Source organism: Puma concolor, chromosome D1, assembly GCF_028749965.1.
Source record: "Puma concolor isolate L17-30 chromosome D1, mPumCon1.1.hap2, whole genome shotgun sequence".
NCBI lineage: Eukaryota > Metazoa > Chordata > Mammalia > Carnivora > Felidae > Puma > Puma concolor.
Genome location: NC_141676.1, coordinates 95,913,361 through 95,938,637, shown reverse-complemented (window position 1 = coordinate 95,938,637; position 25,277 = coordinate 95,913,361). Strand labels below are relative to the sequence as shown.

Sequence of the window (25,277 nt, the reverse complement as noted above, 5' to 3'; positions counted from 1 at the left end):
TGCTATTATTATCCTCTCTTATAACAATATTGAACATGGGGTGCTTGGGTGGCTCAGTTGGTTAAGTGTCCAACTCTGGTTTTGGCTCAGGTCATGATCTCACAGTTTGTGGGATTGGACCCTGTATCAGTCTCTGTGCTGACAGTGGTGAGTCTGCTTGGGATTCTCTCTCTCCCTCTTTCTCTGTCCCCCCAACCCGCCGCCACGGATGCTCTCTCTCTCTCTCTCTCTCTCAAAATAAATAAACATTAAAGAAGTGTTGATCATAAGAATAATAATCAACATCAAAGTAAAACAGTATATTTATGTTATTTTTCAGAGTTTATGAAGACTTTTTATATTTGCAGTTGCAAGCCTGGCCAACCTGGGGCCAGCCTCAGGTGGGGACCAAAATTATGCTTCATTTCCCTTATGCACTCCAGTTTCTCTTTTCTGTATTAATGATACTAGAATAGGGGTATTGAGTAACATGGGAACTCATGAAAAACAGGAAAACAGCACAAAGGGACACTATATCATCTCTGCCTAACAATAATTTAAAGAAAAACAAACATGGTTAATTTAAAATATGCATTGCCCAGATATTTTGCTGATTTTTTTCTAGTCTGTCATTATCTGGGGTTTATAAATACTTCTGGTTTTAAGTGATGACAATGAGAGAGTTTAGGATTTAATATTGGCTTTAAAAAATCCTACTGTGCTCTGTTCTTTATTTTTCCTTTCTTGGATCATGACCACTAGCAACATAATGCTGGCAAGCAGAATAATGACACCTAAAGATATTCATGTCCTAATTCCCAGAATCTGTGAATATGTTACTTTACTTGGCAGAAAGGATTTTGTAAATGTAATGCAGGAAAAGGACCTTGAGTTGGTGATATTATTCTGGATATTAGGGTGGGCCCACTCCTATCCAATGAGTCCTTAAAAGTGGAGAACTTTGTCAGCCAAGTCATAGGGGAGATGGAAGAAGGAGAGATTTGAAACTTGAGATGTACATGTCCTGCTATTGTTGGCTTTGAAGGTAGAGGAAGGAGGGCCATGAGTCAAGGACTGAAGCATCTTCTAGAAACTGGGAACGGCCCTTGGGTGATAGCCAGCAAGCAAGAAAACAGGACCTTGGTCCCACAGCTTCAAGGAAGGGAATTCTGTCTACAAGTCGGATGGATAGGGAATGGATTTTCCCCTAGAGCCCCTGGAAAGGAATGCAGCCTGCTGAATGTGGGCTGGGGAGGCTTGTATTGAACTTGTGACCCACTGAACAGTCAGATGATAAATCTGTGTTATTTTAAGCTGCTAACTTTGTTATGGCAGCATTAGGAAGCTAATATACTAACGTCCCAAATCTTATTTTATTTAGTGTCTGAAAATGAGGGCAGAGAAGATCCTATATGAGTGCTTCATTCCTGGCGATATTGTTCTAGTTTCTTCTGATCTTTAGACATTTGTTTGCCGCAATCTCTTAGGATGGATGGTGTTCCTTTATGATATGAATCCATCCTTAAGGAAGCACTTTCTCTGCCTGTTTTCCCAAGATAGAGTCACGTCAATTCTTAAGGTGTCAGTCATTGTTCATGCAGCTGGAAGGTTAATGACCACTCCAGTCATAACCTATTTTGATCTTACAGATGCTTATTGTCTTATTCCTATATTTACACTGTCTTTCAGAGTTCTTGTCCCATAGTACCTGTTCAGTGATGGTAAGAACAGAAGGCAATGTAACTCTTTGCCAATCTTTCCTCTTACAAAGAACCGAATCAGGGGAGGACATCTCACTTCGATTGGGCCAATTGCATCCTCTTTCCAGGAATGTGGATTTTGAACTGAGAGGAGTTATAATATATATTCTTATAAATTCCATGTATATCAATACATAAGTTCCTATTTAGGCACACTATAGAAACCCTGGGATATGTTACAGCTCTTCCTTATTTTTGTATTACTACTCCTACTATATTTTTCTATAGTATTTAGCTGTCAAGAATGAAGCCAATCATCTTTCATCATCTTAAATACCTAGAGGGAACATTATTTTATATTTACCTGTGTTTGGTTTCCTTAGGCTATCTTGGTTAAGCCTATAGTAAAAAGTAAAAAAAAAAGAGAAAGGAAAAGCATAAACTATTTCCTACTTTACCGATAGGTAAACTAAGGTTCAGATAGGCTAAGTTTCACGGGATAAAAAAAGAATAGAGCCAGGCTTAAATTTCAGATTTTTGACATAAGTATTTGTCATTAATTTATGTTATCCTGTGCATGAATTTCCCAAAAAGGGCTCAAACATATTATTTTCTCTATGCTCGAATTGTCTGCTCTGCACCTTGACTACAATACTTTGTATTTGATGTGACATGAAGCCTTTTTATATCTTCCCACAAATCTGTGATTTTATGGTCTTCAAGCATGCTTTTCTCCACAGAGTCCAAGAGTTGAAAAAATAGCCATTCTTAGCAAATGAACGTTCAGGTTCTCTTGTGTAATAAGGATATAATTTTGTTGATTGCTTCTCTCAAAACTTCTTTTACCTTTTCATTTCTCAGACTGTAAATGAAAGGGTTCAGAAGAGGGGTCACCATTACAGTCATGACAGCAGTCACTTTGTCAAAATCCAGTGAACGGCTCTGGCTGGGCCTCACATACATGAAGATGTTGCTCCCATAGGCAATGGAGACGACCGTGATGTGAGAAGCACAGGTGGAAAATGCCTTCTGACGTCCTTGGGCTGAGGGGATGTGCAAAATGGTAGAAATGATGTAGGTGTAAGACACAATGGTGAGTACCAGCGAGGTCAGGAGGACGAGGGAAGATAAGAGGAAGTTTATCATCTCAATGAAATGAGTGTCTATGCAGGCCACCTGTAGCAGAGGGGCAATGTCACAGAAAAAATGACTGATTTCTTTATAACAGTAGGGCAGTCTGGACACTACAATAGTTGGGCACAGCACTGAGAAGAAGGCTCCTACCCAGCATCCCAGAACCAGTAGGAGACAGATGTTGCTGTTCATGATGATGGTATAGCGCAGGGGGTTACAGATGGCCACGTAGCGGTCAAAGGACATCACCGCTAGGAGGATAAACTCCACTGTCCCCAAGAAAAAGAAGAAGTATGTTTGGGTTATGCAGCCAGCAAAAGATATGGTCTTTCTGTCCTCTAGAAGACAAGCTAATAGCTTTGGGGTAACTGAGGTAGTGTATAAAATGTCCAGAAATGACAAATTACTGAGGAAGAAGTACATTGGGGTTTGGAGGCGATTATCAGCCCATATTAGGGAAATGATGACAATGTTTCCTGTGAGAGTTAACATGTAAATAAACAAGAGGACCACAAAGAGGGAGATCTGAAGCTTCCAGATAACAGGGAAGGCAGTCAGGGTGAATTCAGTCACTGTGGTCTGATTTTGCATATCCATGGCATGCAATACTTAGTGGGCAGCACATCTCTGAAAAAAAATTATGGAAATGAAAATCAGCTTAAATGAGTTTTCAACTCTCAGTATCAGTGATAAATGTAAAGTAGTAAAAGCTTTGAATGAAGTGTCAGAGTGATTTCATCCTGCCACTCACTCTAATATAGAACCTTGGATAAGTTACATGACATCTTCTAACCTTGGTATTCTCATATTTGACATTTTTGGTTGAATGACATTTTCTCCATGGTCATCTCTTGGACCCCGTGCTCCTTCCCTTCTCTCTTTCATTTTTCCTGATCTACCGTTTCCCTGGCTAAGTTCTGTGCTTGAGAAGAGAGAATCCTTAACTGAGAATCCCGTCAGTCCATTTGCAAAATGGTAAAAGGGAAGGTTAAGGAAAGTTGAGTTACTTTTCTCCAAGTCATTTCAACCCTTCAGGTATCATCTACATAAAGGAGCAGAAACTACGAAACTGACCAAGAGCATCATATGAAAGAGAACCTGTCTTGGTCTCTCCTCACATTTGTGATTGGTATCGCATGAGTCTTTTTTTTTTTTTTTTTAATTTTTTTTTTTTCAACGTTTATTTATTTTTGGGACAGAGAGAGACAGAGCATGAACGGGGGAGGGGCAGAGAGAGAGGGAGACACAGAATCGGAAACAGGCTCCAGGCTCTGAGCCATCAGCCCAGAGCCCGACGCGGGGCTCGAACTCACGGATCGCGAGATCGTGACCTGGCTGAAGTCGGACGCTTAACCGACTGCGCCACCCAGGCGCCCCGATATCGCATGAGTCTTAAGGTGATCTCTGGTTGTCCCTGAGTTGTTCTGATGTGATAATAATTGATCTCCATAAGGCCACATAGTTTTTCTTTGTTTTTATTTTTTATACCGGTATAAGGTTTTGATGTCTACACTGTTACAGAGCAAGTAGGTGCATATATATGGTTCATCATTTGCATAACCTATTTCAGACATTTGAAAAACCTCTACTGGGAAAATGATCAGTGTGTTTCCTTTTTGTTCCCTGCAATGCCATGTGTATGGCAGGATCCAAAAGAATACCAAAGCTTTTCCCTTCCATTCCTTGACTGGGAATTCTTACAGGTTGTCTTAAATCGGTCTCTTATACGTCACATTGTTTTCAGCAATTTGGACAATCAGCTTGTTAATAGTAGTGAAAGAAAGTGAATGCAGATGATGTTGTTGGAAATGCTCATCTTGGAATACGGCTCAGGGGTGCTGCACATGTACTACGTGTCTGTATAGTTCAGTGAAGCTGAATTTATTTTGTAGCTAATCCTTTAGTTTTATGTTAAAATGAAATTGGTTCAAATGACCAATAATGAACCTGAACTAGGTTGTCTCTAGGTGTGGAACCCACTGAGTTCGTCTTGAAAGAAGGTCACTTTCTTTTTCTGAAATGTAATTCCTAGGAGTATTTTCCTTTTTTTCTTTTTTCTTTTTTGTTTTGAACTTGTTTTATTTTTTATTTTTTTAAATGTACATCCAAATTAGCATACAGTGCAACAGTGATTTCAGGAGTAGATTCCTTAGTGCCCCTTCCCCATTTAGCCCACCCCCCCTCCCACAACCCCTCCTGTAACCCTCAGTTTGTTCTCCATATTTATGAATCTTTTCTGTTTTGTCCCCCTCCCTGTTTTTATATTATTTTTGTTTCCCTTCCCTTATGTTCATCTGTTTTGTCTCTTAAAGTCCTCATATGAGTGAGGTCATATGATTTTGGGCTTTCTCTGACTAATTTCACTTAGCATAATACTCTCCAGTTCCATTCAGGTAGTTGCAAATGGCAAGATTTCATTCTTTTCATTGCCGAGTAATACTCCATTGTATATATACACCACATCTTCTTTATCCATTCATCCATCAATGGTCATTTGGGCTCTTTCCATACTTTGGCTATTGTTGATAGTGCTGCTATAAACATGGGGGTGCATGTGTCCCTTTGCAACAGCACACCTGTATCCCGTGGATAAATGCTTAGTAGTGCAATTGCTGGGTCGTAAGGTAGTTCTATGTTTAGTTTTTTGAGGAACCTTCACACTGTTTTCCAGAATGGCTGCACCGGCTTGCATTCCTGTAGGAGTATTTTTCCTTGAAGACTTTTGTTTTTGATGGATTTCCATTTGAAAAGTTTGCTGTGACTTTTCTGGTCCTTGTAGTTGCTCATTATTTGTATTCACCATTTATTTATTTCAAGACCAAACTGCTTTTAAGTAATCACAGGACCTTAAAGGGTCTGATCTATTGAAATAGGGTCTTGGTACCAGCCGGTGTGTTTCCACCACTAATACGATAATATTTTTCCCTCCTCAACTGCTGCTGCATCCAGGTAACAAACTTCCAGACTGATTTCTACAGCACAAGAAGGCATAACCATATCTGGGTGGACATGTGTTAATGTTACTAAGGTCTAATGCAAAGACAGAATAGAGCATGGCATGTGTACAAGTAGAAGTGCTTTGAAATTCCCTTCATTTCTCCCTTCCCACCCTCCTTACTGACAACACCAGAGATGAGCGGGTGTTAAGACACACTGATGTGCATTCTCACGAACTGCCTGTCATCTACTCCATTGTTCCTTCCATTCATCTAGCCAATTGTTTCACAACATCTGTACTGTCATCGTTTTCCTTCTTGCCTCTGTAGTCTTTGATGAGCCTGATGGGAGCTTGATTCCTGTCTGGTATTGTAAGAGTCAGACAGTTTGGGATCTTCAAAAACACCGTGCCAGGTTTTAATAACAAGAATCTGGGAGGGTTGGACACAAATAGAATTGCTCTTTGCCGTGGTTGTCATTGGGTCATATAGGAATGGAAGAAAGGGGCATGGAGAGCTTTCTGTTCTGCTGAGTAAGGGTCAAATAAACTTCTCTGAGATGAACTAAAGCTGTAGCATTGCTCTTCTTTGGGGAGTCTCTTCAGTTCATGATAGTGGAAAAGAACTCGGCTTTGTGTGGGTCTTCTCTAGATGACCTCTGTGCTCTCCAGAGCCCATCATGTCTGAGGGGAAATGGGTGTGGATTAGACCATCTGTGTCTAATAATTTAATTATAAGTTTGCCAACTTAAGGCTTTCATTGGTGGAGGGGAGATTTTTTTCTTCATTACCATTTGTGGATCCTAAAAAATGGTATTGAATTGCATATTTGCATGTTTCAAGATGCCAGATTTAGTGAGATAAATGTGGACTAATGGAAAAATCAGCAGATTTTCAGTCAGAAAACCTGTGTTGTTTATTTTTTTCTCTTGTGGCCACTTGAGTGAGTGGCCTTTAATGACACTCGTAAGTACCCTGTCTTGACTGTTTTCTCTCTAACGTGAGGATGATGACACTCCAGGTTCCGATCCTCAGCTAGGGCCCAGCCCAGTAATGTTTATATACTTGGCATTCAGTACATGTTTGTTAAGAACATAGGGATAGGGAAGCAGAAACAGAAAAGAACTAAGATGTAGTGGGGAATGGGGGTGAGAGATAATTGGGGATCTTTGCTGCTGTCAGTAAAATGTGACAAAGTTTAATTGTAACTGAAGTACATTAAAAACGTTCATCTTCGGACTTAGGGTAGAGCTCTAATACTTGACGTCTGCTGACAGTAGAAGTTTTGGGAAAGCAGTAATTACACTTTAATTCGTCAAATATACATGTAAACAAATGTAGTGAGACCCAAACTGCTTAACATATAAATACGGATAATTGCATATTATAGGATACTTACATCACGCGGATTGTCGCACAGTCGGTATTTTCTCCATTCAAGTATGCTAACAAACTAGAAATCTGGGTGTGTTTTTCCTCCTGCATCCCATCCGTTTTTCTTTAAATTCTGTTATTGCTTCAGTGTTGGATTCTGTGTAAATCTCAGTCTTATCCTGAGTCTGTTTTCCCACGTGGTACTTAACCGCCCTTTCAGAACCACACCAAATGGTTATTCGGTGTTTGCTGAAGTGTTCCATCCGTCTTCTTCTGAATGGAAAACAGTCCTTTTTAGTAATTTCTATCAGTCTTTTTCAGTTCTTTTTTGTATTTCCACAGAAAAATTTAAATCCTGACTTACACCAGGATGAATCCAAGTGGTATATTATCATTTAATCTTTCATGTTACACGTCCAGTGAGTCTCCATCTCAGGTATTCCTATGAGTTTCAAGTGATGTGGATTCTGAAGCACATTTTTGCCAAGAAGAGCAGAAGAGTGAGGTTTGGCGATGAATGGGGGAGTCCCACACAACCGAATCACGAGCAGGTCCTCTGACTCCTATTTTGGATCTCTGGCAAAAGTGACCAAAAGCTTCTCAAATTTCAGTTGGGTTTCTGTCTCTTTGTTTGGTTTTCATTGCAGGAATGTAATTTCCTCTCTATTTAGTGAATTTCTCTTTCTTCTGTGGATGCACCCAGAAATGTGGAATTATTCAAACACAGGACGTTAGAGCAGAAGAGAACTCCACAGGCGGATGAGTCAGCCGGCCCCCAAATACCCTGCAATGTCTCCACCAGGGTACCGTCCAGTGATGCTAAACTCACTGTTTCTTGAGGCAACTCATTCGACCCTCATGGGCCTGATTGTCAGGAGACTTCATATTTGCTTTCACTGGAACATCTCTCTGAACTGTCACCCTTTGTTAGGTCACCCCTGTTCATTCATTGGGTATATTGTGACTTGACTGTAAATGTAACCGTCTTTATTTACTCTCTCCAGAAAATAACATTACTCTGCCTCTATTGAATATGAACTTTGATAGTTAATGAGATTCTGTGTTCACCTTCAGAGATTTGGTTTACAATGGCACCTGGGATTATGGCATAAAAAAGTTCATTATGACTACTGCAATCACAGAACATGAGAATTGAAGTAACGAATCAGTTATAAAGTTAAGGTCTGCTGGGAGAATCTCTTGGTTGTTTATTTTATTTATTTAAAGAGAAACTTATACAGCTGCTTTAAAACCTCAGGGAACTACAAACTTGGAAAACTTCAAACACATTTTTTTTTTTCTGAAATGATCGTAGTGTATTAAAATAAGGTGTAAGAGCGATGACCCATTGGAATGTACCCAAGAGTACACTTTACTCACTGTGTGTTAGCCAATATGAGAATAAATTATATTTAAAAAATAAAGATTATGCAACAAAAATAAAATGAAATTGACAAAAAAGCTTGCAGTTGCTTTCCAAACATAGATTATTTATGTAGATTTTATGTCTATGTATATATTTCAATTGATGTGTGATGTACAAATAATAACCAGTTTAAGGGTACAGTGGTTGAGTTTTGGCACATCTTCACCAGCATATAGCCACCAGTGCCATTATGATGGTTTACAATATTTCCGTTATCTTAGAAACACTCCTGCACCCTTTTGCAGCAAAAATTTCCCCTCCCCACCTCTGCCCCTGATAACTACCAACACATTGCCTGTCAATGTAATTTTGAGTTTTCTAGAATTTTATCTAAATGCAGTCTTACTGTGTATAGTCTTTTGTGTTTCTTTCCTTCACTTAATCAGATGCTTTGAGATTAATCCATGTGTTTCTGGTATCACAAGTTTCTTTTTTTGTATTCCTGGAGGATTATCTATTATATAGATTGTGTAGATATATCACAGTTTGTTTACCTAGTCACCAGATGATGGATACTTGGGTGGTTTTCAGTATTTGTCTATTTTGAATCAAGCCCCTCTGAGCAGTGGGTCCATGTTTTTATGTGAATATTTATTTTCATTTTTCTTGGAAATATTCCTAGGAGTAGAATTGCTATGTTTTATGGTAAGTATATGTTTAACTATATAAGAAACTGCCATGGTGTTTTCCAATTTTATTTTCATTTCCTTTTCATCTTATTAGTTGTTTTTGGTTTTCTAAAAAACATTTTTTAACATTTATTTATTTTTGTGAGAGACAGACTGCAAGCGGGGAGGGACAGAGAGAGAGGAGACACAGAATCTGAAGCAGGCTCTAGGCTCTGAGCTGTTAGCACAGAGCCCGACACGGGACTAGAACTCACAAACCATGAGATCATGACCTGAGCTGAAGTAGGACGCTCATCTGACTGAGCCACCCATGCATCTCTGTTTTTGGCTTTTTATGGTTCCCTTATGCCTTTCTTCCTCCCTTGGTGTCTTACTTTGTGAACTGATGGTTTTCCATAGCGGTATGCTTTGATTTCCTTCTCTTTGTGTTTTGGATATCCACTGTTGGTTTTTGCTTGGTGGTTATAATGAAGTGTATGTAAAATGTCTTATAGTTAGATCCAACTATTTGATGCTGATAACAACTTAACTTTGATCACATACAGAAACTCTACCCTTTTATTCCCTACCTCCTCCCTGATATTTTATGGTTTTGATGTCACAATGGACAGTTGACCCTTGAACAATGTGGGAGTTGGGGGTGCTGACCTCCCGCACAGTTGAAAATTTATGTAAAACTTTTGACTTCCCCAAAAGTTAACTACTAATAGCCTACAGTTGACCAGAAGCCTTACCATTAACATAAAGCCATTTAATACACATTTTGCTTATGTATTATGTATTGTGTTTGTATAGACTTGAAACTAGGTAACATTGTGTGTCAACTGTATTTCAATTAAAATAAAAGTCATTTAAAATATCAGATTAATCAGCATTAACTATTTGGGACATTTCCTTATAGCCTTTAAGAGATTCTGAAGTGTAAAATAACTATGAATAGATTCAGAATTGTTGAAAATCCCTTTTCTAAACACTTACATATTTACCTTATATAGACTTTCCTTTGTATACCAGTGAAAGCATTTCACTTCTCATGTGAACATAATTTTGCCTCCTCCAGACCTCCACTGTGTAAGCTGAATAGAATGTAGGTCTTCTTAAAGCAAATCCTGGAAATTTAAATACTTGGCTGAAATCAGTTACCGCTACTTAAATCCAATCTTTACCAGATTTACCACACATTGTCAAAAATGTGTGGATAAATAGAAAAAACATTATTAACATATAAATAATTTCAACTTAGCCTTTTAGTTTATAGGCTATAAGCTTGTGTTTAAAGAACAGTTCTCCAAGGGATTTGGGGGTGGTTGTCAGTCTGCTTCCTCTTAGACCAATGATAATGGCGAAAAGAAAACAGAATGAAAAAGACATTCAAGAAGTAGTAACTGATTTTATAACTGGCAAGTTTAAGTAACGGTACCTTCCAATTGTCACAAAATTGTATGAGATCTAGTGAATGAAAGCAATTTAGTAAGTTGGATTCATAAATGAATTCAAACAGATCTCTTTGGGTGTAGGGTCTGGACCCATGAGCAAAAGACAATAGGGTTTAAAAAGTGGGCTGTTCCAAAGGAAAAAAATCAAAATCAAAATAGGGTTTGGGGAAGATGTAATGAAAAGATGGCTCTTCTGATTACAAAGTGTGACTCAGACAGATCTGTCTGCAGTTGTATATGGGGCCATTTGTTTTGCATATTGTCTGGGTTGCAAGTGTTCCTGTACCTGACGCCTTCATAGGCATCTGACACAAAAACCATAAATGAATACTGGTTGTGCTCACTTATATTTGGATGTTTCGCATGAACAACACCTGAATGGAGTTCTTTAACCCAGGAATTTAATAACATAGGTATTATTGATAACTGACAGCACAAAACCAATTTTATGGGTAAACAAAACCCAGCTTTGTATACACTTTATTTAGGCATGCAAAGACATAACAAAATCTAACTCTGGTCTCATTTAATCATCTATCTCTTCTCGTCAGGGACTGTTAGACTCATTGGGTGATGAAGTGCCTGCGGTACATTCTTGGTCCTTTTCCTGGTCCCTTTTTGCATCTTACTGTTTTTGTCCACTGTTTCTTATTTTTGGGTTTCTCAGATATCCTGGAAACTGGATTGTTCTGCTTTTCATCAGGGCCTTATGACCCACTCTGCGTCATTGCCCTTACCCCAAAGTCTACCGGAAGTATATCTATAGTTGAAGAAATTGGGTTTATCATTCATTGCAGTGAGGGAAAACCCAAACTGTGGAGAGAGTGAAATGTCTCACTAAGTGTACTTATCATAGGATTTAGGCTTTCTTTGGGAACTTTTGGGGAGGGTCTATGGAAGCAGCAGCCTGTTCTGGATTGAGTGCTCTCATAAGGATGGGGACAGAGTAAGGTAAAGCTGTAATTAGTAAAGAGGTAACAGCCATTCAATTTGGTAAGGCAGGGGATTGTTTGGTATTTTGTGTTGCACAGTGATCCTGTATGAAATGGATGTTCAGTGAAACTGTTTACGTCCAATGGGAGAAAAACATGACTTATCTGTAAGTATCACATCAGTTTGTAATAATACCAAGAAATATCTGTGAACACCAGATCCATTCTGGATGTTAGGGGCTCCCTTCTTTGGGCTGAATCCTGCTTTATTTCTTAAGATTATAGTTCATTGTTGAACACCTCATCCCCCTTTGATGTAAATCAGGCTTTCTTATTCTCTCAGGCAACAAGATCTGAATTTCCATGGTTACTTCCCTCTTTGTAATCTTGCTTTCTAATAACCCTCTCCTTCCTACCTCTTCCTGGATATGCTGGGTATAGAGTTCGGTTGTCCTTTGTCACCTGGGAAGACCCAGCAGAATATAAAAGTTTGAAGAACTGTGCTATGCACATAGTTATAGAAATGATAATAACACTAAGGGATTCTAGGGCGCCTGGATGGATGGTGTCCAACTCCTGATTTCATCTCAGGTCATGATCCCAGGGTGGTAGGATCGAGACCTGAATTGGGCTCTGCGTTGAGCGTGGAGCCTGCCTAAGGTTCTCTCTTTCTTTCTCTCTCTCTCACTCCCCCACCTCCTCCCCCCATGCTCATGCTCTCTCTAAAATAAACTAACAAATAAATAAGTAAATAAAAATAAAAGGTGATTCTGCCTTCTAGATATATACCTTGTAGGGTCATATTATGTTGATAAATTCAGCACATTTCTATTTATCATCACAATGAATCTGAGATGAGATTCACATTAATCAAAAAGATAATAGTAATTAATTTACAAGAACAAAGACAGTATTTCATGGCTAGACAACCTTTGCCATGAGTATTTTCTCCAACTAGGCAAGCTAGATGGGAAGGCAAAAACAGATACAAAGGTGCTTGGTGAACTTAGAGTCAGAACAAGGAAAAGTTAGTAATTCAAATAAAATGCTTAATGGGATCAGATAAAGATAAAGGTAACCTGACTCTGCCAGTGCCACAGCAGGCACAATACTAATTTGTGTGCAGGATAGACCTTCTTCCTAGAGCAACATTTGATAGTCTTTGCATTTGCCAGTCTTTTAAACTTTTTTCGTCCATATTGACTAACAGAATTAAAACTCTTGCCTCTTAATCTAGTCAAGATCATCAAAGGAGAAGCATCTCGGTGGGGGCAGGCTGGTGAAAATGCCTCACTTTCTACTTACCAATATCTATGTGTGATGACAATATTACTTTCATACAGATGATCTCATTTTATTTATTTATTTTAAGTTTTTTCTTTTTTATGTTTATTTATTTTTGAGAGAAAGAGAGAGACAAAGTGCGAGTGGGGGGAGATGCAGAGAGAGAGGGAGACACAGAATCCGAAGCAGGCTCCAGGCTCCAAGCAGTCAGCACAGAGCCCAACGTGGGGCTCGAACTCTCGAAACGTGAGATCATGACCTGAGCCAAAGTCGGACGCTTAACCGACTGAGCCACCCAGGCGCCCCTTAATGATCTCATTTTATAGCCACAAGTGCCCTGGAAAATAATCAGAGCAGACATTCCTGCCACCATTTTGCAGATGGGCAGGTGGAATCTTGGAGAAATCATGCAACCTAAGTAACTAAGTTCCCAAGTCCATTGAAGTTAGTGCCTAAACAAATATTAGACATTAGCTCTTGTGACTCAGGGCCTGGAGTGTTTCCATGATCCTATGTTACTATTTGAAAAATATTTCAAAGACTGAACAGACATAGAATTCTTTTTTTTTTCCTTCTGGTTTTCCATACTTCACTGTTGATGATGTGTGATGGTTAATCATCCTGCTGACAGATTCTGAGACTTCAGTTGTACTTTGGTGTCAGTCTTCATACGGCACAAGGTGCTATAGAGAGAAAGCATAGCTTATGTGTCCTGAAATTGCTTAGTGTTATGTTCCCTTGGAATGTGGTGGAACTATCCTGCTAACTGACTCTTTCAAGACTTCCTTTACCTTTTCATTCCTCAAGCTATAAATGAAAGGATTCAGAAGAGGGGTCACCATTGTAGTGAGGACAGCCGTCACTTTATCAAAATCCAGTGAATGGCTCTGGTTGGGCCTCACGTACGTGAAGATGGAGCTTCCATAGGCAATGGAGACGACTGTGATGTGAGAAGCACAGGTGGAAAAGGCCTTCTGACGTCCTTGGGCTGAGGGGATGCGCATGATGGTAGAAATGATGTAGGTGTACGATGTGGTGGTGAGCACCAGTGAACTGAGGACCACAAGGGAAGATAAGAGGAAGTTTATCATCTCAATGAAGTGGGTATCAATGCAGGCCACCTGTAGTAAAGGGGCAATGTCACAGAAGAAATGACTAATTTCTCTATGACAGTAGGGCAATCTGGACACCACAATAGTTGGGCATAGCACTGAGAGAAAGGCTCCCACCCAGCAGCCCAGAACCAGCAGGAGACAGACCCTACTGTTCATGATGATGGTATAGCGCAGGGGGTTACAGATGGCCACATAGCGGTCAAAGGACATCACCGCTAGGAGGATAAACTCCACAGTCCCCAGAAAGAAGTAGAAATAAACTTGAGTGATGCAGCCAGCAAAGGATATGGTTTTCTTCTTTTCTAAGAGACAAGCTAGCAACTTTGGGGCAATAGTAGTTGTGAACAAAATGTCCAAAAATGACAAATTACTAAGGAAGAAATACATTGGTGTCTGGAGACGATTATCAGTCCATATTAAGGAAATGATGACAATGTTTCCTGTTATGATGAGCATATAAACCAGCAGGAGAATGACAAACAGCAAGACTTGAAGCTCCTGGATGACAGGAAAGGAGACCAATGTGAATTCACTCAATGTACTCTGGTTTCTCATAGCCATTTCAACTGGAAGGGGGAAGAAACAAACAAAGAAAAGCAGAATAGTTGAAGACATCTTTCAGGTTTTTCTATGATCTTATTAAATATAGATTTAATATAAATACTAAATATAGAGGGTGTGGTCCTAGTGTTTTCTCTGACCATATCATGTGGCCTCAGGCAAATCAAATGAGCCTCTTGGCCTCAGTTCTCATCTTCATAGTTGATGGGTTGGAAAAAAAATGTCTATAGTTCCTTTAAACTTTAACTTTTCAACTTCAATGACATGCATATATTTCTTCTCTTTCCTTCCTTAAATCCAAATCTGTTCAAGTTAACTGAAGTGTATAATTAACTGAAATTCACTCAAGTCATTTTGATCATGTTATACTTTAATCTTTAATAATATGGGTATCTTAGCTGATAACATCATATCATACTTTATTGGGGAAAGAGAAGTCATCAGACAAAAATTCTATTGTCATTCCTGTATCAAGGCTGACCAGCATATTGTGATCTGAAATGAAGAATCCTCTTAAGCCACAACAAGAATTGGATAAGACACACTCTCTGAGACATTGCTGGTTGCATCAAAAGTTAGGAGAGGTATCTGGATCCATTTGATAAATAACAAATAAAGAAACAGTAGGAGGGGCCGAGGCCAGGCAGTCAGGTGTCAAAGCTTCAGCGGCTGGAGCTGAAGCGCAAAGAGCCAGTAGCCAAGATCAGGGTGGCTGGCATCAGAATCAGCCAAAACAGAGAATTGGTAAGGGAAACACAGAGAACTGAAGGGGCAGGGAACCAAAGCAGAAGATTTGTACCAACAAGCGTCAGGGAGAAGGGTTGCCCTGTGATCATACCTTTATGGAGACATTTCTACGGGACATCCGGCACTGGAATATCAGTGAAGCTGGAAAAGCAAATCCTGAGACTTTTTCTCTGAACCAAATCTTTGAGAAGGTGAAGTGTTCCTGGGTGAGGCATGCTGAGTAGAAGAAGCAAATCCCTTCCAGAAGAAAAATTCCCCAACTTAGGCACCAAGAACTCCCAGATATTAAGAAGAAACAAAGAACTTTTGGACAAAGATTTCCAAACATGATAACAATTGTGCTGCTATAAACGGGAGTGGAAGAAAAGAAATGATGCAATAAGAGATTTAGCACAAGGACAACAGAATTTGGAATGGTTAGAGGTGTTATATAGTACACTTATATATGGAATATTTCAAGAAGTAAAGGATGCAATTTTAAAAGTGAGAATGCCACAGAAATCAGGTCTTTTAAAAACCACCAAATTGACTTTTAAAAAGACTCAGTGTTGGGAGCCTGGGTGGCTCAGTCCACTGAGCATCTGACTCTCGATTTCAGCTCCCATGGTTGTGGGATCGAGCCCGGGCATCAACCTGCTTCAGATTCTGTGTCTTTCTCTCTCTCTCTGCCCCTCCCCATTCACGCTCCGTCTCTGTCTCTGTCTCTCTCTCAAAAATAAACATTAAATAAATAAATAAATAATAAAAATAAAAAAGCCCAGTGGAACTTACAGAATTAAAAAAAAAAAGATTATTGTTGAAGTAACAACTCAATGGTTTCAAGTGAGGTGAGAGGGGATAAACAATGGATTAGATAGAATTTAAAACACCATGTCGTACACCTGAAACTAACATAACATTGTGTGCCAACTGCACTCAAAATAGAACAAAACAAAACAAAAACCCCTCTTACTAGGTTATCTCATGCACCCTAAAATTAAAAAAAAAAACGGATTGGTAAATAGGAAGATATATCTAAAGAATTCCTCTTTAATGAAACAGAGATAAGCTTGCAAAGTATGGAAGAGTGTTCAAAGGAATGGAATTTTGTTAAAAAAATAGAAACGATGGAATGGGAACATTTATATGTGTATTCTGTGTCCTGCAGGAGAGAACACAGGAAGTGATGCTGGATGGTATTTACAGAGAAAGAGAGCACCAGAGGGAGGATATGAAAAACAACAAGAAAGCGTAGATCACTTTTACGGGAACAGCAGTGAGAATGACCCATTGGCTTCTCCACAGCAGCAATGAAAGCCAAGAATTAGTTAAATGATATCTCTAAAGTGTGGCAAGAAAGTAACTGCCAACGCAGAATTAGATATCCAGTAAAATTCTCTTCCATTGTAAAATAAATATAGTTCAGATAAAAACTTCAGGAATTTACTGTCAAGGGACAAATGATAAAGTAATTTCTAAATATAATTCAAGAATAAAGAAAATCATGGAGATCATTTAAGACATGAAGAGGAATAATAAAGAAATGAAATGGTAAACATGTACATAAATCTAAGTAGAAATTCTCTGTAAAAGGTACTAACAGTGTTGGGGCGCCTGGGTGGTTCAGCGGGTTAAGCGTCCGACTTCTGCTCAGGTCGTGAGCTTGTGGTTCGCAGGTTTGAGTCCTGCATTGGGCTCTGCGCTGACAGCTCAGGGTTTGGAGCCTGCTTCAGATTCTGTGTCTCTGTCTCTCTCTGCTCCTCCCCCTGCTTGTTCTCGTTTTCTCTCTCTCTCTCTCAAAAATAAATAAACATTGGGGCGCCTGGGTGGCGCAGTCGGTTAAGCGTCCGACTTCAGCTCAGGTCACAATCTCGCGGTCCGTGAGTTCCAGCCCCGCGTCGGGCTCTGGGCTGATGGCTCGGAGCCTGGAGCCTGTTTCCGATTCTGTGTCTCCCTCTCTCTCTGCCCCTCCCCCATTCATGCTCTGTCTCTCTCTGTCCCAAAAATAAATAAACGTTGAAAAAAAAAATTAAAAAAAAATATTTAAAAAATTTTAAAAATGTAATAACGGTTGAATTTCTGGAGTTAATCTAGAATTGGCACATGGATGATGACAGGAAAAAAATGTGGAGAAGAAAATTGGAGCCAAAGACTTCTTGTAGCATTTGTGAGGGGATGAAACATTGTTTTCTTTAGTTTTTGTTTGTTTGTTTGTTTGTTTTGTTTTAGTAGGCTCCATGCCCAGTGCTGATCCCAAAGTAGGGCTCGAACTAACCACTCTCAGCTCAAGGCCTGAGCTGAGATCAAGAGTTGGACGCTTAACCACTGAGCCACTCAGGCACCTGTCTTTTAGGTTTGAAGTTAAAAAACCCCAATAAATTTTCTAGGATAATCACTGAAAGGATAGTAATAGAATAGATAATTTTCAAATTTATAGAAGGGAAAAAGTGATATAAGGGAAGCAAAACTCAACTATAACAAAGATATAAATAAATACCAACAGTCAGAGCAGTCCATCAATTCCAAAAAAAAAAAAAAAAAAAAAAAAAAAAGAAAGAAAGAAAGAATAAGAAATTGTGGAAAAAGAAACATAGAAAAATAGGAAATTGGGACAAATAGAAATAAAAAGCTGTATAAATCAGTTCTAATATATCAATTTTCACAATAAAGAAAAACTAAATTGTTTAAAGACATACATTTGTAATATTGTACTAAAAAACAATTCCTGGTGCATTCTATTTATAAGAGATATAAAAAGCAAGAACATGGAAAAATTGAAAATAAAAGGATTTTTAAAAAAGTATATGCCAAACATATACTAATCCCCAAGAAAGTTAATGTGGCTGTGCAAGTAACCCCTGCTGTTTGAAAGTTCCCATTTTGCCACTTCATTTTCATGGACAATGTATTGTTACCTGTTTTTGCTTTCTTAGAGGAGCCCAGAAATCCCGTGAGAATTTCCGTGTGTGTTTTGCAGGGAGCCAAGCCATTGCAGAGGCAGCACCCAGCCCGAGCAGAGCATTTTTCCCAAGGAACTACATTCAGTGTGTCCGCATTGAGCTCAGCTTTGAACTGGGTCTGCCAGTATCTGTTTTTTATCTTGATTTATTTTGTGCATCTATCAGCAAGATGTGTCCTGAAGGCATCAAAGAAGCCTAAGAGAGGTTATTTTGGCATCCTGGAATGCTCAAAAAGTTTTCCGTATAAATTAATGGCAATCGCGTCTTCATTTTCTGCCATTTTGGCTTACGACAGGTTTCATAGGAATGTTCTATTTCTGCATAGTAGAGAAATCTGTATTAATAACTGGTAGAGCAGACAGTAAGACAAAATCATTAGGGATTGACAGGGCCGCTGTTGGATTTTAAAAATTTCAATTCATCATTATCGTCTAAATATGTATATACCTAATAACCAGCTTCAACACATATAAAGAAAAAAAAATATCACAGAACTGTAAGATCAAAGTATCATCATAGTGGAAGAATTCAGTACATAAACGTATTTTATCATATTTTTAAAGGTTTATTTATTTTGAGAGAGAGAGCGTGAGTGAGCGGGGGAGGGGCAGAGAGAGAGGGAGACAGAGAATCCCAAACAGGCTTCATGCTGTCAGCACAGAGCTCCATGTGGGTCTTGAACTTATGAACTGTGATATCATGACTTGAGCTGAAATCAAGTCAGATGCTTAACCAATTGAGCCATCCATGCGCCCCTATTTTATAACATTTTAAATTCTAAAATATTTGTGTGTGTGTGTGTGTGTAAGTGTGTGTAACAAGCTCAACAAATCACTGTTTATGTGAACAATTCATCAAAGACACAAAGAATTTTATATGACCTCTTTTGCTAGTTACTAAGGCATACCTCTTTCAAAGGTTAGCCAAGGTTCCTGTGCATGTGTCAGTATTCCTTCTAGCCAAATAAATTTGTTCCCTGCTGACTGGACTATAAACAAAACAGGTCACTGAACTTGAACTGAAATCCAAAAATAATTACGTATTTTATCTTTTAACAATCTCTTTTAAATTCCAGGCCTCAGTCTCCTTCCTAGTATTTATATTTCCCTTCATTTATGTGGGTCAGTTCATATAAATACAAATTACCCTGAAATACTTTCACAAACCCTAAACATCCGAGATTGTGGATGAGTCTTTCAAAAGGCAAATAACTTCTCACTTCAAGTTTTATGTATAAGCTGAGCGATACGGTGCAGTGGTAAGTGTGTTTGTGGTTTGAGACTGTAGTATGAGCTCTGGTGCCATGATTTCTAGATGTGGCTTTAGTATTCTCACTTGTAAATGGAAATGCCTTAAATATCTTCTGTTTAGGATGATCGTAAGGGCTGGAACGACATGAGGTTCTTATCAGCAAGCAACTAACAGTACTTGATACAAATGTTCAATAAATGTCTTGCTAACAAGCAAACAAATAGATAGGACTGGGAGTAGTGGATGGAAGTGAAGGAGGCACCTATAAGGATAAAACACGAAGAGAAAAATATTGACAATTCCATCTACATGAGTAATAAAAATGTAAATTTTTTTTTAAGTTTATTTATTTTTGACAGAGACAGAGTGCAAGCATGGGCAGGGGAGGGGCAGAGAGAGAGGGAGACACAGAATCGGAAGCAGGCTCCAGACTCTGAGCCATCAGCCCAGAGCCCGACGCGGGGCTTGAACTCACGAACCGTGAGATCATGACCTGGGCTGAAGTCGGACGCTTAACCGGCTGAGCCACCCAGGTGCTCCAAAATATTTTTAAGTTTATTTATTTTGAGAGAGAGACAGAGAGAGCAAGTGGGGGAGGGGTAGAGAGACAGGGAGACAGAGAATCCCAAGCGGACTCCATGCTGTCGGCACAGAGACTGATGTGGGACTCGAAGTCACAAACCGCGAGCTCGTGACCTGAGCTGAAACCAAGAGTTGCACGCTTAACAGACTGAGCTACTCAGGTGCCCCAACATGTAAAAATATTAATATGCAGTGGATATGTGATAACACAGATCTCTACTAAACCTGCTTGACTTCTGTCCACAATAAAATTTGTGTGAAGATCCTAAAACTACTTGACCTTGTAAACCACACTTCTTCCTGCATATGCATGTGTTTTTAGCATATGCTTCCATCATAACAATAAAATGGAAGATATTCTTATACCCTGAAGACAACTAAAAACTGACCCCACAATTCTCAGCATCTGTTTTTCACATTTAAACATAAAAAGATGGGGCACACGGGTGACTCAGTCCGTTAAGCGCTGACTCTTGATTTCGGCTGGGGTCATGATCTCACGGTTGGTGAGTTTGAGCTCCACATTGGGCTCTGCGCTGACAGCGTGGAGCCTGCTTGGGATTCTCTCTCTCTCTCTCTCTCTGTGTCTCTCTTCTTCTTCTTCTTCTTCTTCTTCTTCTTCTTCTTCTCTCTGTACCTTCCCCTCTCATGCTCTTTCTCGAAATAAATAAAAAAATGTAAAAAGAACCTTAATTTTTCAGAATTGCATTTGTTTGATTCCCTCTAAATGTTGTATGATGAAAAAAATTTTCCCTCTTCTTACTTGGATTTCTTGGAAAATTTCACAGTATTGGTTGCCCAGGGGTCATTGTACAAACTTACTGCTTCTTCTACAGCAAACGTCAAACCATCTATGCTTAGAATCTGTAGCTGTGGGAAACTCACTGCTAATTCATGTATCATATTTTATTGTCTCTGACCCTTTGAAAATCCTTTATTAACTTGGGGTAGTACCTTTTTTCCCATTTACTGCCACCTGTTGTTCCAAGTACTGGACTGAGGCTTATTCAGGCAAAGTTACTCTTCTCATCATCTCCTCAAGACGCCTTGATTTCTAGTTTTAGGGTTCAAGTCATACTGTGATACTGGCTAACATACACTGAGTTCTTGGCATTTTGTTCCAAGAACTCTGTTAGCCACTTAAAAACTTTAAGTGGCATCAGAAAAAATGTGTATCATCTATTCCTTAAATGCAGTTTTTTGTTGCTAATTTTTAGATTTGCAGCTTTTGGTTCCATACAACCTTTTTGGTTTGAGCTGTTTCTGATAGATGAATATTAAATCATCTCAATGATTGATTTTGAGTTTGTCATATTCTCCTGGTAGTTGTTTTAATTTATTCAAGGCTCTGCTCTTTCATATGTATAAATTCAAAAACCTTCTGAAGTAGGAAGTAGGTGTGGCTGTGATCTACATTTTGCACATGAAAAAACTGAAATTTACAGAGGTTGAATAACTTACCCAAAGTCCCATAGCTAGTGTGTTCACAGAGCCAGATTCAAATATAGTTCTGTCTGACTCCCAAAGCCTGTGTTCTTCAGAGATAAGCATAATATAGACTCTTACCCAACTTTTGTAGAGAGAAAAAACAAGGTCAGAGTGGTTTAAATGAGTGGTAAGACACATAAAGCTGAATTAAGGCTCAGCTCTCTAGTTCAGCCAGAACAGAAATGTTACTGTCACCTCACGTTACAAGTCTGGAAATGCTAGCCTTGCTATGTTGAGTAATTGAATAGTCAGAATGTTTTAGATTCAGAAAAATCTCAGGATTGGAAGAGATTTTTAGGATCGTGAAGTTCTATCAAAGTCTAAATGTCAGTATCTTTCCCAAATAGTTCTGTCCCCTGAGAGACTTACTATATATAGATGGCCTGTTGTATCTTTGTACAGTTCTGTACAAAATCTATCATCACATTGACCTGGGAGCTGATTACCACTTGTTTTCTGCGTTTATTCTGAAAACTCGGAATCCTTTATAAGATAAATGGAACTTTGAATCTCTACCTCTTTTTTTCTGTTGTGATGAGTCCTTTCTTCTGTGAAAATAGGCCACGAATCAACAGTAATATTTGAAGCTCTTGCTTGCTCTCAAGGATTTAATTGAGAGTAGCTCTTGGGAATATGAGGTGAAAGAGGTTAATTACTACTTTGTAATTAAAGAATCTTAATCATGAAAAAATGAGGTGAAAGAGGTTAATTACTACTTTGTAATTAAAGAATCTTAATCATGAAAAACCAATCACAATCACAAAGTTTAGTTGGAGATGCCAAATAGACATATTCAGGACTCCAGGGCAATTATCCCAGGGGTGTTGTTTCATTCTGTTAATCAAAGCTTGGTGGCCTGCTTTCAAGCTTTAGGGTAGCAAAACAGAAAACTTTTGATGTTCCCCAATAACTGACAAAATTATGTTGGTTTTCCTTTCCCAGGAATGCTGGCAGTAATAATCCTTCCAATGCTCTGAAAATGATAAATTTTCCTATTTTTCCTCTGTTAAAATGAGGAAAAATTCTCTTATTGCCAAAACCTATAAAAGGTGACTTTCTCTTCATTTATTATACTAGGCTATACCTAATCCTTACAGTAGCCTAAAAATCCTTAGGCTGGTGAATTGGGGTAATGGTTAAGCTCCAGGAAGTGAATACAGACATTTTCTAAATTGACTGAATGCAATCTCCAAAAATATGGGATAGACACCTTCCCAAGCAGCCAGACATATAATGGAGAAGGGTCCAATTGACACTACTCTCTGGCAGTGACCTCCTGTGCATATTGTTTCCATGGTGGCTCTTGTCTATTTAATTCTACAACACAACATCCCTTAGTTTCTGGGGCCCATCAATTCCTCCTATCAAAGCCTTGAAACTTTGACATATCTATTAAAAGCCAGAAATTTGGATTAGATTAAAAAATCCAACTATAGTCTGGTTACTGGAGACACATCTAAAACAGAAGCAGAAATAATGGTGGATAAAGAAAAGGATACAAAAGGGATATACAGGGCAAACAGTTACCAACTTTGGTAGATTGTATTATTGTTCCCAACTCTTATGTACTTTTCTTCTTTAAAACATTTTTTTTTACTGAAATATAGTTAACATACAATATTACCTTAGTTTCAGGTGTACAATACAGTGATTCAACAAATCTATGTGTTATTGCTATGCTGACTGCAAGTGTAGCTACTATCTGTCACCATATGACACTATTGCAATACCATTGCCTGTATTCCCTGTGTTGTGCCTTCTGCTCCCTTGACTTATTCATTCAATCCCTGGAAGTCTTCTTTTTTTATATTTTTTTTACATTTATTTATTTTTGAGAGACATAGAGAGACAAAGTGTGAGCAGGGGAGGGGCAGAGAGAGAGGAAGACACAGAATCCAAAGCAGGCTCCAGGCTCTGAGCTGTCAACACAGAGCCTGATGTGGGGCTCGAACTCACGAACTGTGAGATCGTGACCTGAGCTGAAGTCAGGTGCCCAGCTGACTGAGCCACCCAGGTGCCCCTCGATCCCTGGAAGTCTTTATCACCCTCTCCCCTTCACACATTTTGCCCATCTCCCCTACTCCCTTCCCCCCTTTCTCTATAAGATGATTACGTATTTCCACTTACACATCCCATTGTTTCACTTGACTATGTGACATGCCTAAAGTGAACAATGTTTGAGCTAAAATTTGCGGCATTCTTTTATTCCCTCTGTCACAAGAATGGGATGTTGCTGGTAGTGGGTGTCTTTAGTTTGAATTTAAAATGAAAATATACGTGGAACAGAGACTGAGCAGTTTGGGATCCACCAACATGCAATGTGAGGGGAAAATAAATCCTCCAAAATTTTTGTTAGCTATTGAAATTTGGGAGATTGCTTGTTAATGCAGATAACGTAACCAAGACATAATATAACATAACCTAGACTCTAAGTCCAGAAAAAAAAAAAATCCATCAAAAATAAATACCGTGAGAAGGGAATCTGGCAAGAGCAAATAAAGGAGGCCAGCCAGATGTCCGAGGCTAGATACTCCCCTTGCATGCTTTGGGCTTCTGTAATCTTGCTTGCCTCTTGCATCAGGCAACTGCCCGTGAAGCACAAATGATAGTGTCCTCCCCCTTGTGCAGCCAACGGAATGTTTCCAAGTACGTGGAAGTTAGCCAAGCATAAAAGAAGGCCAGCACCAGGCCTCTGGGCTCAGCCTTTGGAGGTGTCTTTGCTGGGCCAGCATTGGTGTGAAATAAACAATCTTTTCTGATTCCCTGAGTGTGTGTCTCTTGTCTCTTCCTGGGCACTGAGTACTTGCTGTAACATTTTTGGGGCATTGGCCAGGAAGCTGTCTGGTAAAGTGGAACATATGAACCGGGTCCTTAAATCAGCCATGGCAAACTCCCTGGTAACCGTATAAGACCAGGTGGACACTTTAGCAGCAGTATTGTTATGAAATAGAAGAGGGTTAGACCTGTTAACTGCTGAGAAGAGGGGGGAATATGTCTCTTCCTAAATGAGGAATGCTGCTTCTGTGTTAACCAATCAGGGATAGTTAGAGATATGGCCCAACAACTAAAGGAACGGATCATCAAACGGAGGCAAGAATTAGCAGACTCATGGAACTCTTGGAGCAACATATGGAATTGGGCATCCTGGCTCCTCCCTTTAGCTGGTCCTCTCCTAATGCTTTTCATAGCCCTACTGTTTGGTCTTTGTATTCTTAATATGCTAGACAGCTTTGTTTCCTCTTGCCTAAAAGCTATAAAACTCCAGGTGATGCTCCAGCTGGACCATTCTAGCTATCACTACTCTCCTTTGGATGGTGAAAAGCCCTAGCTGTCATACCCCTCCCTTTGACATCCTTGTCCAGCAGGAAAAAGCCAGAATGGTCTTTGCTCCTCCTCTTGTGATAGAAAGGGGTTCTCCAGACCCTACAAACTGATTTTCTCTAAGGCTGCTATAGAAGCTTGAGAATCAAGAGTGGGGAATGAGAAGGTAAGCCAGCAAGAGCAGATGAAGGAGGCCAGCCAGATATCTGAGGCTGGATACTCCCCTCGCATGCTTTTGGCTTCTGTAATCTTGCTTGCCTCTTGCATTAGCCAACTGCCCACATAGCACAACTGATAGTGCCCCTCCACCCCCACCCTGTGCAGTCAATAGAATATTTCCAAGTACCTGGAAGCTAACCAGGCATAAAATAAGGCCAACACCAGGATTCTGGGCTCAGCCTTTGGAGGTGACTCCATTGGGCTGGCACCAGTGCTAAATAAACA

At 39.4% G+C, this 25,277-nt stretch overlaps 2 protein-coding genes across 2 annotated transcripts; both read right to left on the bottom strand.

Annotated features, from left to right (window-relative positions):
• Positions 1 to 2,462: 2,462 nt before the first annotated feature.
• On the bottom strand, positions 2,463 to 3,410 carry LOC147576896 (olfactory receptor 6M1-like). Its single transcript, XM_086676384.1, has one exon. The coding sequence runs from the start codon at positions 3,408 to 3,410 to the stop codon at positions 2,463 to 2,465; it is 948 nt and encodes a 315-aa protein (XP_086532510.1).
• A 10,147-nt stretch (positions 3,411 to 13,557) lies between these two features.
• On the bottom strand, positions 13,558 to 14,505 carry LOC112866016 (olfactory receptor 6M1-like). The gene has a single exon (XM_025929052.2). The coding sequence runs from the start codon at positions 14,503 to 14,505 to the stop codon at positions 13,558 to 13,560; it is 948 nt and encodes a 315-aa protein (XP_025784837.2).
• Between the last annotated feature and the right edge of the window lie 10,772 nt (positions 14,506 to 25,277).

What these genes read in the sequence shown, in the direction of transcription:
- LOC147576896 (XM_086676384.1), bottom strand. Translation starts at nt 3,410, where the DNA reads ATGGATATGCAAAATCAGACCACAGTGACTGAATTCACCCTGACTGCC.
- LOC112866016 (XM_025929052.2), bottom strand. Translation starts at nt 14,505, where the DNA reads ATGGCTATGAGAAACCAGAGTACATTGAGTGAATTCACATTGGTCTCC.